The sequence below is a fragment of the Phoenix dactylifera genome, chromosome 11, assembly GCF_009389715.1.
Source record: "Phoenix dactylifera cultivar Barhee BC4 chromosome 11, palm_55x_up_171113_PBpolish2nd_filt_p, whole genome shotgun sequence".
NCBI classification, from domain to species: Eukaryota; Viridiplantae; Streptophyta; class Magnoliopsida; order Arecales; family Arecaceae; genus Phoenix; species Phoenix dactylifera.
Genome location: NC_052402.1, coordinates 8,548,162 through 8,564,031, shown reverse-complemented (window position 1 = coordinate 8,564,031; position 15,870 = coordinate 8,548,162). Strand labels below are relative to the sequence as shown.

Genomic DNA, 15,870 nt, shown 5'->3' with positions numbered 1-15,870 from the left:
TCCTTGGAGTCGACTCGGCTCTCAGTTTCCGAAAGTTGGTCTTCTGCCTTTTGACGTGAAGCTTGTCTTGGTGTCGACTCGAGCTGTCTGGGAGTCGACTCGAATCTCAGTGGCAGTAACATGGTTTTCTCTGTTGATGGTCGCACAATCTTGGAGTCGACTCGCGTAATGCGGGAGTCGACTCGAATCTCAGAGTCCATAAAACACTCTCTGACTTTTTCTTTGTGCACCGCTGGGAGTCGACTCGCGTTCCACTGGAGTCGACTCGAATCTCAGAGTCCATAAAACACTCTCTGACTTTTTCTTTGTGCACCGCTGGGAGTCGACTCGCGTTCCACTGGAGTCGACTCGAATCTCAGATCTGAAAGACTGCTCTTCTATCCTTCTGTCTGTTTTCAGTCGGAGTCGACTCATACTGATTAGGAGTCGACTCGAGCTCGTGCCAGTGACCTTGATACGCTTGGAGTCGACTCGTGAAACTCGGGAGTCGACTCGAGTCTCAGACATTGGTTCAGCAGACTTCTTAACTTATCCAAAATACTGTAAACCATGTCTAGAAACACTTGAGCAGGATTTTCACTGAAACACTCAATTGAATTCATTAGTAATCACACGATATACTCAAATGCTTTGAGCTCATCAAAATCAAACGGGGTTTTAATCAATCACTCCACATGATTTGATCGATTTCGAGAGACTCCTCATCCTTATGTATTTTCTTAAATTTTCTGATTGCAATGGGCATAAATGAGTAGAAAAACAAAAGAAAGTTGTTGGAGTGATCTTCTGTTCCTACTTCATATGTTGGTAGATTTCTCATTTTCTCTCTGGGCATTTACTGTTTACTGTGTCTGCTGTTACCTAACTTGCCATTTTCTTTCCTTTTGAGAATACTGAGATGCCATTATTTGCTTGTTTAGTGTCTGTATGCTATATGGTTGTTTTAATCTAAGCTTGGAATTATAATTTCTACCACCATAATTTTCTTAGTTGAGCATTACTTGTGGTGAAGTCTCTCTTGTTTAGGCCATGAGAGGTTGGTGGTAGGAAAGAAGGTTAAACGAGAATGTATTCTTTAGTAATTCTTTCTTGTTCTAAGCATGCAACCTTTAAGGAGTAATTGTGTAGGCTCTTTCTAATTCTGAGCATGCAGCCTTTAAGGAGTCATTGTGTAGTCTGTGCTGGTAATTTATTAAGGGCCAAACAAGACGGCAAAGATCTTACCTCACTAGAAGAGGTAGAATTTTGGGAAAAGCTAAAGGTATGATGCTTGATCGGGGAACCAGGAGTGTTTTTTTTTTCTCAGAAAAAAATACCTGACCAATTTTTATGAAGCTTTAGCCCTTTTGAGATTAGAATATTATAATATTATTCATTTTGTTACTATCATACTGGTAAAAATGAGATGATGGACCTATTATGATTTTTTTTTTTATTATGATGTTCTGATTGACCTTTCAGAAGGTACTTATTTGAGTGAAGATATCCATGCCTGTCCAGTGGTGGAGACTGTAGAGTCCTTTATCCTACTGTGGAGAATTCGGTTTGAAGTCCGTAATGTTAGGAAGTGTTATATTATGTTTGTTTTTTAAAATAGCAGAAAATGGTAAATTTTGATGTTATATACTTTTATGTACTTTTAATTGTTTACTTTCTGATGTCTTGGTTTGAAACAATGAAAAACAATAAATATTTGAAATACCCTATATTTACATGACTTTCACAATTATTTTATCTATGAGGAGGAATTGACTCGATTGGAGGTAGTGAGAAGGATGATTACAACACCATAAAGAAGAAGTTTACTGCAATAATTTTCAGAACATATTTTTATGTATTCTGAGGTGAACTCATAATTTTTTTTCTTCGGTGGCTTATTTGCATTCGAAGTTTATTGTTTTATGACATGAGATAATTTTTGACTTCTTGAGGAGCCCTTTTATGTTTAATAACTAGTTTAATCAAGTGTCATGACATACTAATAGCTAGATATGCTTATATGTTGCACTTGTTGTTTCCACATAAGGTTTTTATCTGGGAAAAAGTTAGGAAAATTAATGCTTTTTAAATTCAGTAGTTAGTAATTATTATTCATATTTCCTACTATATCTTTTTTTTTGGGCCATGTATTATTACAGAACTTTATGTTGTTAACATGAGCTGATGATTGGAGATAAACAATTTGAAACATCCAGTGTTGCAGAAACATTAAGTTTGTCGCAGCTATTTTGTTCTATACTGTGATCGTACTAGTTGGTATCATGATTGCATTTATTATTACTTCGAGACTGAATAACTTTTTTTACTGAATAGTGAAATTATATTTATTGTAGGATTGCAAGTTGTGCTTTTTTTCCCTGAATGGTTTACTTCATGGTGACTTGGTTCATGCTCGACAGAATTTTAAAAAGCAATTCATTTGATGCATTTTGAAGAAGTAATTCTCATATTTAGTTAATCTTGTGGAATTATGCCTGACTTAAAATATGTTATTAAAATGCACTTTCAGAAATTTAGAGCCTCCATTAATTCAAATTTCTTAAAAAAAAATGTGTATATGATACAGTGTATACATATAAATATATATACATACTTACATTGTTCATACATAGATACTTATATGTGTGTATATATTCATGCATATGATGTATATTCATTGATATGCATGTATTAATAGTTTATGTAAATGCATATGCACATGCATAGATTCATGCATATGTTCAGTGAGATGTATAATATTTGTAACATATGTGCGCATGTACATGTATACATGGACTTATTTAAGTGTTCATATTATTTGCACAGACTATTTTAGGTATGAATGTTTGCATTTATGTATTGTTTTGGTCAAGAGCGAACTATGTAGGACAAAAATGATTGCTAGCTTATTAATTGGCAATTTCAGCATGAGCTTTTGTCCCTTGTCATGACTTGCATTAATGTGAAGATATCATTTAAGTCTATTTTGTATCTTGTGGAAAAAAGAGACATTGATGTTCATCCTGAGGTTTATTACTTTGTGGATACCTTTGCTCAAAATGGCTTCCAGTAATGGACTGTTATTTTTGTGATCTCTCTGCAATAGGTTTTTCTCATATGTAGCTTCATGAGTAAAGATTAGAGAATTATGTTGGAAACTTATGCGAGCTTGTAGTTGGTTTGCATTTTCATGTCCGTGCTTTTTACTGTTTCTCAAATTTAATGAAATATGTTAGAGAAAGTATAGCAATGTGTTGTACATATGTACCAAACATATACATATTAGCAAGATGTCCATGGATTTATCCTTTCTTTCTTAATGATCAACACATCCAAGCAAACTATAGAATATCTATATGTGCTGTATGTGAGTTCCCCAGATTATAACCAGCCACCATTAATCTTCATTAGATTCTTATCACACGTCATCTATATATAATACATTTCAGATTGCAGGAGCACATTTATTCATGGCAGATTAAAGTGGAGAAGATTCGATTGGTTAATCACTTGTGTAAGATGCTTTTACACAAGTAACAAGAATATTTAATTTACTCATGAACTGCAATGGTGGAATTTGATCCTCCAGTTATCCTTGGTAATAAAGTAACAAGAATATTTAATTATTTGCCATTATCATAGATTTTATGATTTACTCATGAATTGCCCATGACTGATTCAAAAACTTTGATACCTTACAAATTAATGATGCTATATGTTGTTACTGGTGGTCTTGTTTTTGCTACTATTTATGGTTAGTTCTCACCAATTCTATTTTTCTTGTGAAGAAATATAATAGATAGTTTCTTTATTTAATTAGAGTAGGATAAGTGCAATGTTTAGACCAAAAAAGGAATCTTATATTCTAGTTGTTCAGTAGATGCAGGGAGACATTCTTGTTGTATCAATATCATCGAATATACTTTATATTATATTTAATGTAGCTTTCTTCTTGAGAACATGATTTTGAATTAAATATTCTGGCAAAACTTTTCCTGCCTGTCTAGCTACTATCTCTGCTTTAACTATCATAGCTGGTATCCCAGTAGTTTAGGATACCAGCTATGAGTTTTTTTTAAGAGCTACGACATTGGCATCTCAAATAGAGCATCATGAAATACGAAAATACATGCTCTTCTGAGAAGCATTATCTTCATTCCAGACAACATATTCGGACATTTAAACATATCAACAACTTGCAAGGATAAGAAATCAAACAGTAGGTGAGTTGATGTTTCTCGATATGAGAAACAGTAGCACTGCAGAGGTAAGTAGTTTGAAGACAGAGATGGCACAGATAAAGCAATCATATGAGACAAGGATAGAGGAGATGAGGCAGAGTCATATGACTGATATGGCGGAGTTGAAGCAAAGCCAAGAGTTGAAGATACAATCTTTGCAGGACCAGCTTGACCATATTTCATCCTTTTTGCAGAGATTTGCTCCTCCAGTACATAACTAAATCTATTTGAATATTTTATGTAATTATAATGTATTCTTGTATGAGCGTGATGACTTTCGTATTTTTAGTTTCTAAAATATTTTTTTTTCTTGTAGGTTGATGATACTTCATCTACTCGTAGAGATGATGATGCCGACCCTTGATACATATTGTAGATTGTGTACTTAGGAATTTGACTTGTATGTTTTTAGAATGTTTTTGAAGTACAATGTAATCAAATATGATAATATGAATGCAATCAAAGTTCTTGTTTGTGACGCATATTTTGTTATATATGTGATTCAGTGTATTTGTTTCTATTGTTTTGTAAGAATTTAATGTACACAGAGTATTTAAAAATTAATTTTTCAAAATTTTTTTTAAAAAAAAAATTTAATGCCGACGCTTATAAGCGTCGGAAAAGGCCACACGGACGTTCCTTTGCCGACGCTTTTAAGCGTCGGCATAAACCCGTAGTAACCAACCGTTCATGCCGACGCTTATAAGCGTCGGAGTCCGTTAGAATAAACGACGCTTAATAGCGTCGGGAAAAGCAACAGGATCGTAAACTGGCACGCCTCTAACGACGCTTTTAAGCGTCGGGCTATAACCATAGTAACCAACCGTTCTCGCCGACGCTTATAAGCGTCGGAGTATAATAAACGGAACGACGCTTAAAAGCGTCGCATAGACCAACGACGCTTTTTTGACGCGTCGGGTTAAACCCGACCCACGCCCACCTGCCCGACGTCTGACCCACGCTTTGCGGTGCGTGGGCTGGAAATTCGCCGACGCTTAAAAGCGTCGGTAGAGACCACAAAAAGCGCCGGCAGATATCTTTTATTTTGTAGTGAGAAACTGGAGGTTGTGGATTCAATTCTTAAATAGTGCATTCATGGATAATTATAATTCAAATGGATCTCCTTCCCTTTCTCTTTGTCTCTCTCTGAAAAAGAATTCAACTTATTCAGTGGTTTTGCCATATAATAATGCTTTCAAATAAGAAAAAAGTCATCCATAAATTCGCAGCCGCATGCTTTTAAGAAGGTTTGGTTATGGTGCTTAGGAAGTCAATCACTCATCAAGCATGTCTATGACAATCTCAATTCTAAATTTGGTTTATATATAGTTGAAAGACTTATTTTTGATGATGAGGTGTCAATCAGGTGGCCATGTTGGGATTTGGTTGACCTACATCCAATCAAAGATAAGCCAAGTTTCAATTTTATATGTTTTCAAACCTAACTAAGTCCCACAGATGGAGCTTCAAATTTTGATTAGAATTCGCTTTCATGTCCTGAGCCGGTTGGATGGCGTGTCACATTTCTGCAGCCATCCAGATAGATGATATGGACTCTTACCTAAAGATTAGAATGAGCAAGAAGAAGTGGTCAAGAGCCATGAAGAGATGATTTGAAGACCTTTTCTAAAGTCGACGTGTAATCGGTTCAGGCAATCCTAGTAGATGCTTTGAGGGCTAAGATAAGATTTAAATCAATATCAAAAGTTCTGATTTAGAGTCAAACTATGAACGAGTCATCAAGAGTATTTTAGCCATTATTTTTTAAGGCATGAGAAACTCATGATGAAGTTTCTTCATACAGTGACAGTCAAAGCGGTGGCTGGAAAACTCTGATGACTAGTCTCCTATATAAAGAATCCCTTCCTCCCAATTGTTAGCTCATAGCACTCATCAACACATTTCCTCCTCCTCCTCCTCCTCTTCTTCTGATTTCTTAGTACTGTTCCATTCAACCACAGCCATGGCGTTCGATGAATCAAGCGAGTATTTGGTGAAGGCAGGCCTGTTCATTCTAGTCCAAGTTATAGTCTATCTGATCCTGGCCAACTCTTCCAGTGTCTTCTCCAATACAAAGATGAGATCTTCAAGCTTCCAATCCATTCGATCGCTGAGCTTGCGACGTATGATCGACTTGCTCTCTGACTTGCCTGCAGGCACCGAGCCATCGCCCCGGCGCTCTGATATTGAGAATTAGTTGTGTCAACATCTTAATTAGAGCCTCCTCTCCCTATGGGAAAGATGGAAGACCTCGGTTTTGGTTGTTCATGAAGACATAGGAATGCTATTCTTTTAATTATAGTTTGGTTCTTTGGTCATGATACGTGTGATTTAATTGGTGTGGAATTGTTTTATCAATGGATCAAATAGATTCAATCTTTTGATGATTAAAAAACTGTGTCCAGCTTTTATTTATATTCTTCCCTCTGTCCTTGCAACACAAGAATTATATCTGCAGCTGCATCACTGAATAAAAGTTTGGTATGTAAATAAAAAATAAGGTTGGTTTGCGGTTTGTGTTATGAACTGTTCCCTCATCTAAATCCTGGGGGATGATGCTCTTTGAAGAGATGTAAACGGAGGGAGTGCATATTGCCTTCCAAAAGGAGGTCATGAATTCATCAATTTCTTTAACGCAGATGTAAAAGGAGGAGCGGTGGTTCTGACCAGCAACAGATCTGTACTATTGGAATGCCGCATGGCGCAAGAGAATTGGTGCAAAACAATCTTCTCATGCCATGAGGCTTTCAAGCAATGCATAGCAAATTTTTTTAGTATTGCTACAGGAATCTAAGAGTTCGCACATCGAGCAATCATTTATTTTCTTGTTTTGCTCTTCAGAAAAAGATTGACGGTAGAAACGGAATTAGTAGTGTTTTCGTAAGAAACTATAAAATATATAAATCTACCTCATTCTGTTAGCTTAAGCTTTTGGAATGATTTCAACATGGTATCAAAGCAGAGGTTCTGAGTTCGAATCCTGTCTCCGCACTCTTAACCCCATTAGAACAAGTGGTGATTTCAACAATTTTCTCTACAAAGCCTTCCATGAGAAATTTAAAGAACATATGGAAATTTAAGGAGCATACCTAATAGTCTTAATCCTTTTTCCTTTACCAAGGTCATAGATGTTCACTTATTATGAGCTTCTTCAAACCACTTAAATCAAACTAATAACAACGTGCTTGATTAGAGCCCGTTATATGCAATGCATGACTATGGTGTGCAATTTGCGTATAGAGTGCTATACAGCAGTTGATGACCACCAATAAGAGATGGACAGTTATCAACAGTGATGTGCCATGTATGGCATATAAAGATGGCTATTGAGCGTTACATAATATTCTGTGATGCAGACCACGCATTATAGACGATCCGTGCCTGGTGGCTAAACTTTTCTTGTTGTGAGATTTTAAATTGTCTAAATAATATGGATGAGTTTTTATTATCCTCTCTCTCTCTCTCTCTCTCTCTCTCTCTCTATATATATATATATATATATATATATATAGGAAAAATTTATGGTAGGGTTGCACATCTATGCACTACAAGTTCAACCAACGTCCAATTCAAATTTGGATCATGTAGGAGTATAGACAGAAATTTGTTTAGAGACTGCCATCGCAATAGATTGCTTCTACGTTGCATCTCAGACTTGGTGCAATGCATACGTAGGCATCATTAAATCTTAAATATCGCCCTCCATCCACGCCAGGAAGCGGCACTTGGGTGGTAATTGGTAAATTATCTCCTACATAAGAAGAAAAAAGTAGCAAATTTGTATCACTTTTAGTTTTTCATTTCTGGTTAATAGTGTTCGACCTTCTTGGAAACTATTTTGATTTTGGGAGTCTAGAAACTATATTTTTCAATTCACATGATCCTTTAGTTTCTTGAAGCCTTGCAAGTTTGCCTAACCGAGTCCGATATATAATTTTCCAGCAAGACAAACGTTGCCATCAACCTTAGTGCTAGGCTGCATTGCCGTCGACATTCGAGAAGGGGTCCCAAAATTCCTGACAGGCATAGCTTAGAAGAAGTTAGACTTCGGTTGGGACGACCGCAGCTTAATGCTTGCAGTGCGACCCATCCACCATAGAATATTATACATCTCTAGATGGTTGCCATCAGAAGTCAAAGCTTAAGCTTATAGAATGAAGTAGATTTATTTATATATTTTTATATGTTCTTACACTTTCTCTCACATGTGAGCCAGACTTTTCTTTTAATGGGGGTTAAATAGTGCTTCTTTGATACCATATTGAAATCACCGCTTATTCTAAAAGCTTAAGCTTATAAAATGAAGTAGATTTATATATATATTTTATATTTTCTTACACCTTGTTCGGTTCTCATCCATCTGTAGCTGTGCAGCATTTTATGTGGACAGAATCCATGCTCAAATTTCTTACCTCATGATTATTTTATTTGAGTACTCCCAAACTGCTCCTTCATATTTTCATATTTCGGCACGTTGAGAGTCATTGATGATCTTTGTGATAGAATATAACAGCTAATAGTAGCAAAAATCTAATTTTATAAAATTATATATTAATAATATTATTTGTTTTCAAATAAAATAAAATTATTTTTTTTCAAGGTTATTAATATAAAAATATAATATTCTATAGATATTGATTAAAAAAAACAGCAGTCTTAATCATCATCATAGTGACATATTAATAATAGCCATTTTATAATTATGCTATTAGGTGCTTAGATTATCGTTGATTGTTGCAATTAGTTTCAATGGTTGAATTTTAAATTCAAAAGGTGGCATACTTGTCATCCTCATACGCATATGTTGAAGGAGAGTTTGACCAAGTTTTCGAAACTAATTATATAAATTTATCAAAATAATAGCTACGCAGTTAAAAAAAATTATATATATATAAAATATAACTATGTGCAAGAACAAAAAATAAATATGTGCAGAAAGAATATAAGTGCGTATAAGATTAAAATCAAATGATAATGCATGATCAAGTAATAACCGCGTGTTGAACTTGGTCAAAGAATGAATTGGGTGTTAAATATTTTTTAAAAAAATTACTCCATCAAAGGAATGGTTAGAGACGCCACCAAGATGCCATGAACCAAAGGCATATCTATACAATAAAAAAAAATTATTTTATTGCTTCCAAGAGGGGGAAAAATCAAAGTCATGAGTAAAGTAATAGATTTTTGTCTCCTTTTACTCTTTCCACAAGCCAAAGCATGAACTCTTCTACTAGCTAAAAGTAAACCATAGAAACTATATATGAGGCCTGATAAACCCATCCAAGAGTCTCTCAACTTCTCTCATACCATTCCCATTCTGCCTTCATATTTCGTTCCCCCAGCCATAGCCATGGCGATAGAGGACTTCTTCTTTCATGGCCTTGAGGACCTCCTGAAAAAGTTGGCCATCTTCTTGTTGGTCCAAGCTCTGGTGTATCTGATCCTCACCAACTCATCCAATATCTTCTCTTCCTCTCCCACAATGAGATCTCACAGTTTCCGGAGTGTGAGATCGATGAGCGTTCGACGGATGCTGGCTTGGTTCTCCGACGTGCCCGTTGGCGCCGACGAGCCATTCCCTTCCAATTCCCCGGCTGGAGAGGCTTCTTTGAAACACCCAGTAGATTAATTCTTTGTAAGATGTTGATGGCCTGACGATTTTGATGCTTTTATGGATTCTAAGAGTTTAAATTTTGAAGTAATGAGGTGATATGATTTATGAAAAATAGCTGAGTTCGTGCTTTTTTGGAGTATTAATTTAACAATTTCTGGCTACTAATGACTGAAAGAGATCCTTCATGTAATATTTTTGATGAATATGTCTCATGGCATGGTTTAAAAGATTACCTCCGTTTAGGAAGTATTCCTAACAGTTACATGCATGGTTTATTCTATGTAAGTTGGTGAATAAAAATTTAATTAGTGTTTGCCATGATTACGATGGAGAACAGGGAAAATTGCACCACTCATGCTTGATTCTAAAGACGACTCTTTTCCAAGTTGAAGCGGCAATATGTTATTTAAGTGGTTGTTAAGGTTCAGAGAGCCATGTTGTATTTCGAAAAATTTGTTACTATATTAGTATATGCGAAAAAGGTACATAAATATGTGCAGGTCGCGGAACTGTCGCACACTCATAGGGAACTCTCTCCACGAACATGCAAAACATCTCATTATGATATCAAAATCCCGCAACGGAAATAATTCAAATAATAACATTTAATTCTAATTAAATAACAAAATTAAAAGTTTTGCAAAACCAATAATATTCCAAAAACTTGCATCAACTCTAAAACAAAATCTAATCTAAATAAAGATGTCAAAATCTTGTCTCTAATTGCTCTTTCATGGTAAATCTCTGAGTTGAGCTAATTATTTGGATATGTAAAAATAGTAAAAAACCGTATAATGAGCTAGACAGCCCAGTAAGCAACAAATACTTTAATTAGATAAATTAAGCAATAATACAATAATAATATACTGAAATTAAACGTGTAAAATACATTGATTCAAAGCTAAATCGATACGCTATCCAATCACTTTAAATTTCAAATCTTGTTTCATAAATCAACTATTTTTCAAATCATCAAGTTCATATCGACAGCCATAAGACAACATTTATATAATATAGCTGGGCCAGAATATGAGCTTATCAAAGTGCCAATATATAATCCCTACTGGCAAGGTATCGATATGCCAATGTATAACCCCACTAGCGGGGTGTCGATATAGCAGCAAATAACCCCACTGGCAGGATATCGATATACCAACGAATAACCTCCACTAGCAGAGTATTGATATACCGACGAATAACTCCCACTGACAGGGTATCAATACAGTCTGGCTGCGAGTCCAAATTTATTTTGAAGCAAAAATTCATTTCTCATATTCAGTGTTCCAAATCATAAGATAAATAAATTCATACGATATCGAAATCAATCGAACATAATTCATATCAAAATCAATACATTCAATTAAAAATCATACAATATTCTAGAAAGAAGCATATATAATAATAAAATACTATGTATCAACTTTATAAATCAAGAATGATTAGTTCGGGAGTAAGATTCACCACATCGAAAAGCCAAATCCCAAACCAAACTTCGGAAGACATAACTTAGTTCTACAATACCCAATTGAGATAAAAGAAAAAGAAGACTTAAGCCCCACTTTTATAATTCTTTCATTTTCTTTTAAATTTCAATGGTTTGAGAGACTTCTTTCCTCCTCTGATCAGATCACCCTAAGGAAAGAGAGCAATTGAGTATTCTAAAGATCCAATATATTGAAGGCTAGGGTTTGGAAGAAAATCTTATACTCCGTAATCTCCAATTTTTTATAGTAAAATATCTGCATCGTCTCTACCTATGGACGTGGATCAATAGACCCTACCATATAAATATTGTGCTCTTTTTTTTTAGCTTTTTGTTTCATTATTCCTTCTGTCTATCACAACAATGATGAATTAAGAACAATTTTGGCTGTTATAGGTATAACCTTCGTATTCATAAAATTATCAAAATGTTTCTCCTAGGATTTTTATTTTATCTAGTTTAATCACGTTAAGCAGAGCACTCATGTCCTCGATACAACAAGAAAATGGTATAAAAGTATTATTCTTCAGAAAAATCTCAGCATAGATGGGGAATATAAAAATCAAGAATATTATTGATTGATATGTACAACATATAATAGCCTACCTATTTTGAAAAAAAGAAAAAGAAAAAGAAAAGAAAGCAGGAAGAAAAGAAATAACATATCAAATATTTTTTTGAATCATCTCCCGGACCTCATCCATTACTAGCCATGCTTTATGGCCTCCAATTACTTCAGCTTTCATTTCTCCATCCTTCCATAGCTGCATGTAGCAGCAATTTCCAATTATTTCTCCTTAAAAGAAACATTTCAATTAAGAAAAAAATAAAAATGAAAATTAATTCCCACCTGAATGGTTGGCATTTTCTGAAGAATTCCCAGAAGTATCGAGTCCATCAAATGAGAAAAAAAGAAAAGAAAAGAAAAGATAAAACATAAAACTTAGAAAGCAGATATATAGTAGTTGTAATTGGACAACCATTATATTGTAAAGAGAGTGACAAGAAAAAGATAAACAGAGTAAATGGTTAACTCACAGAAATGTTCCCTCGCTTCACCAGTTCTTGAGAAACTTTGTTTACGTCCACATAATAAAATTTAACCCTGCAAACAAGAACAAGAAAGGTACAACAAATTTCACAGCAATATATCATAAAAGAGTTGCTAGAAAGTTAAATTTTCACATATTCCCTTTGCACCATCAACCACATTGTCTTGCGATTGATTTGAATGCTATCTTTACCTAAATCTTGCGATCATTCTGCTGCAGTGCATTTTTCAGATTTCTTACTTCATTGATTGGAGAATACACTGGAATTAGAGAATAATGCTCACCTTGGGTGGTATTCTGCTGACAGCTTTTCTAACTTGGGCTTCAAATAAATGCATTTTCGACACCAAGCAGCCATCCTGGCCCAAGACAACTATCAATAACTTCAATGTTACTGCACTCAGTGGTGACATAAATTAGCTTGAAGGAGTTAAATTCACATGATAATTTTAAGTAATTTTATCGACGATACTAAATCCAGTGGTTGTTAGAACAAAGAAATAATGATGCAAATTGGATCAAACTTTCACTGACTCATTTGGGTTGGGCAGGTGGGGATGCACTGCACTCATGTTGAATTTGAGATGGAACTTGCGAGATACTAATCTAATCTTAGTTTTGCTATTATCGAACCGCATCCTCTAACATCTGATTTAGCTAAAAAGAGTTACACTTTTACTTGTAGCAACTTCCTAGCTAGCATAGACAATAAATGTTAGTCCAACTTATGGAAGAGTTGGTAAAGGTTGAGAATCCATTATAAATTCTTCTACACATAAAGCCTTATTTACCATCATATAATTGTCACATTTTTAGCACATAATTCGAACCCTGATCATCTTATCCATATCACCCTCTATCCGACGACTGCCAGAATTATATAGCAGACAGAGATAAGAGGTGGGAATAATTGGCTGAGGGCCATTAAACTCCCAATCCCAAAATTCTTCAAGATACCGAAAATTTATTTATTAAATTATTTCAATATTGAGGGTGCCAAATGTCTGATTGGGCATTGATACTAATGACCCGGGTTCAAATTCCACCCTTACTCGAATTTGGTTGGTCTTCTATCAGGTATAAGAAGTTATCCTTTGATTACCTTTCTCCTTGCCATCTTAAATGCCACAATTCTTTCCCCCGTCTTAAATGCCTCAATTTTGCCATCATATGTTTCTCTTGATTATTTTTCTCAACGTTTCCATGTAGCCATCCCACCCCATCCCATGTCTCTCTCCCTGTCCCAACTGACACACTCTTTATCTCTCACCCCAAGGCCTCAGCCCTCATAGGTCTTAACCATCTATGTCCCTTCCACTTTGTATCTAATTTTAACATCTTTTTAGTTACACTGTTTAATTTCTTTTATTTCATCATGTTTGATTTATTTTTCCTTTTTTTATTTTATTCTATAAAATTATTTATGCTGTAATTATTTTTAATATTTACTTTTGTTGTATTTTATCACTTATTCTTGTTTTCTTCTTGTTTATGCTGTTTTGTTTTTATTTCTTCTTTGTTGATTCTATATTCTATATTTTCTCATGTGCCATTTTCCAAAGGGAACTTAAGGGCCTTTAGATATGCTCATTTTGTTTTTCTACTTTTATTTTATATCACTTATTATTTATGAAATATCTCCTTCTCTATGTTTATATCTTGGTTCTTACATGCATTCATTGATTTTTTATTTTTTTGATGCAAGCACATATTTTATCAATTTCTAGTTGAAATTATTTTGTGAAACCTAAAAACCAGATCCTTTCTTTAGCAGTCCTGGCCTAGTTACCATTTCTATTTTAGTCCATCATACATAGTTTTGGGTCCTTGTATTTTGTCATGCAATTAGGCATACTTCTAAACACAAGTTAGCATGTTTTACTAATAGATCATGGATTAATCATGAAATAAACAAAGACTATAAATAAAATTTCCAGTCCAATTGTTGTCAATTTATAGGGAAAACCTAAATTTCCCCAATTACTTTATCAGAAGTGTGAAATCAAATTTGGTCCAACTATAATTATCAGATTTACACTAAAGGTCAAGGGATATAACCATTTATAGAAGCCCTAGTTCACAAAATTAAGATGGATTAGAGTGGGATTATATCAGGCCTTCCATGGACTTGGCCCATATAAATTAGACCAACATTAATGACCTCGGCATCCAGTGACTGCCCGGTAAACATACCAACCAGATTGAGAGGCTAAAATGTAATATTATAATATAAGAACAGAGAGGGGTTGGAGACTACTTAACCAGTCGATGACGATGGGCTGAGAGCGCTCCTGCGACAGGCGGAGGATCTCATCCAGCTCTTCCACTCCGGCGATGGCTTCCATCTCGATCGATGTCGGCCTCGACACGTCTTGCTGCCAGAACAACCCCGCCTTTACCTCTCCTCTCGGCCTCCTTCTCCCGCTCCTCACTCCGGAGAACGCGGGGAATCCTCCGCCGTTCACCGCCACCAGCGAGCAGCATCCGCCGCCGCCGTTGGATGCGTGGATCCCCTGTTCTCTGAAGCAGAGATCAGAACAGAGAATGTTAGGATTCGCTGCCGAGGCTGCCATTTTCCCCCCCTGGAGCTCGGTTTCTTCGTTTTCCGGTGGGGCAAAAAAAAAAAAACGGTGCCTTTAAGCTGACATCGGATCTGGGTATTTGAACGTTTGGCTGGAGACGGAGTGATGGGAACCGGGATTTGGGATTGGAAAGAGAGAGACTTATCCGGATGGGACTTGGAAGCAGAGGAGAGGAGAGAAGAGGAGGGAGAGGGCCCAGACAAAGAGAAAATATCTTCGGATTCATTGGACGGTCCTGATGGTCTTGTAGCTGGTCATTGGACGGTGATGATGTTCCAGGATTTATTCTGACAGTCACCTTCCAGTAGCTTTGAGATCGTGCGGGGCTGCCGCGCCACCGTGCAAAGGGATTGTTTCCGGATACAGTGAAGCAATCCGAAGTCTCTCCGGAAACGATACGGAAGCGGATATTGATTTTGCGGTCTTGGTTCATTAAGTCACGGCACTTACGTGGCAATAATTTAGGATCGATTTCTTAGGGATTTACAGAGGCTCTTCCTTATGCGGAATATGTTCTAAAGGCTGGTTGCACCGTTTTGGAGGTAGATTCAGCTTCCCTGATGGCGCGTCTGAGGGAGGAGGCATGGAAGGAGGCGGAGCACCCGCTTCTGGGCGATATTCGTCGGATGCTACGGGAGTGTCGGATTCTCCAGAGACATATCTTGCGGAAGGCAAACCAGGCTACTGACCGGATCGCCTCCTTCGTTGCGCACCACTCCGGAGACCTTCTCGAAACGCAGCAGTCTTTTGTTCCTTTTGCTTTGTGTTGTTTGCTTGATGCTGATATAGCTGGCTGTGCTCGTGATAGGGTAGTGTGAGCAGCCGTTTCACCCAAAAAAAAAAAAAGTCTAGTTTCTTTAGTATATATAGGTGCAAGAAGATGAAAAAGACAACCTTAAGGGCTCGCTTAGTTCGCGGG

The 15,870-nt window shown here is 36.1% G+C and overlaps 1 protein-coding gene across 1 annotated transcript; it reads right to left on the bottom strand.

Moving 5' to 3' along the window:
* Positions 1-11,842: 11,842 nt before the first annotated feature.
* Positions 11,843-15,128, bottom strand: LOC103699780 (thioredoxin-like 3-1, chloroplastic). The gene is made up of 5 exons (XM_039131479.1): positions 14,632-15,128; positions 12,654-12,728; positions 12,356-12,422; positions 12,168-12,185; positions 11,843-12,081 (listed from the first exon to the last, which is right to left on the bottom strand). The coding sequence occupies exons 1-5, from the start codon at positions 14,940-14,942 to the stop codon at positions 11,983-11,985; spliced, it is 570 nt and encodes a 189-aa protein (XP_038987407.1). The 5' UTR covers positions 14,943-15,128; the 3' UTR covers positions 11,843-11,982.
* Between the last annotated feature and the right edge of the window lie 742 nt (positions 15,129-15,870).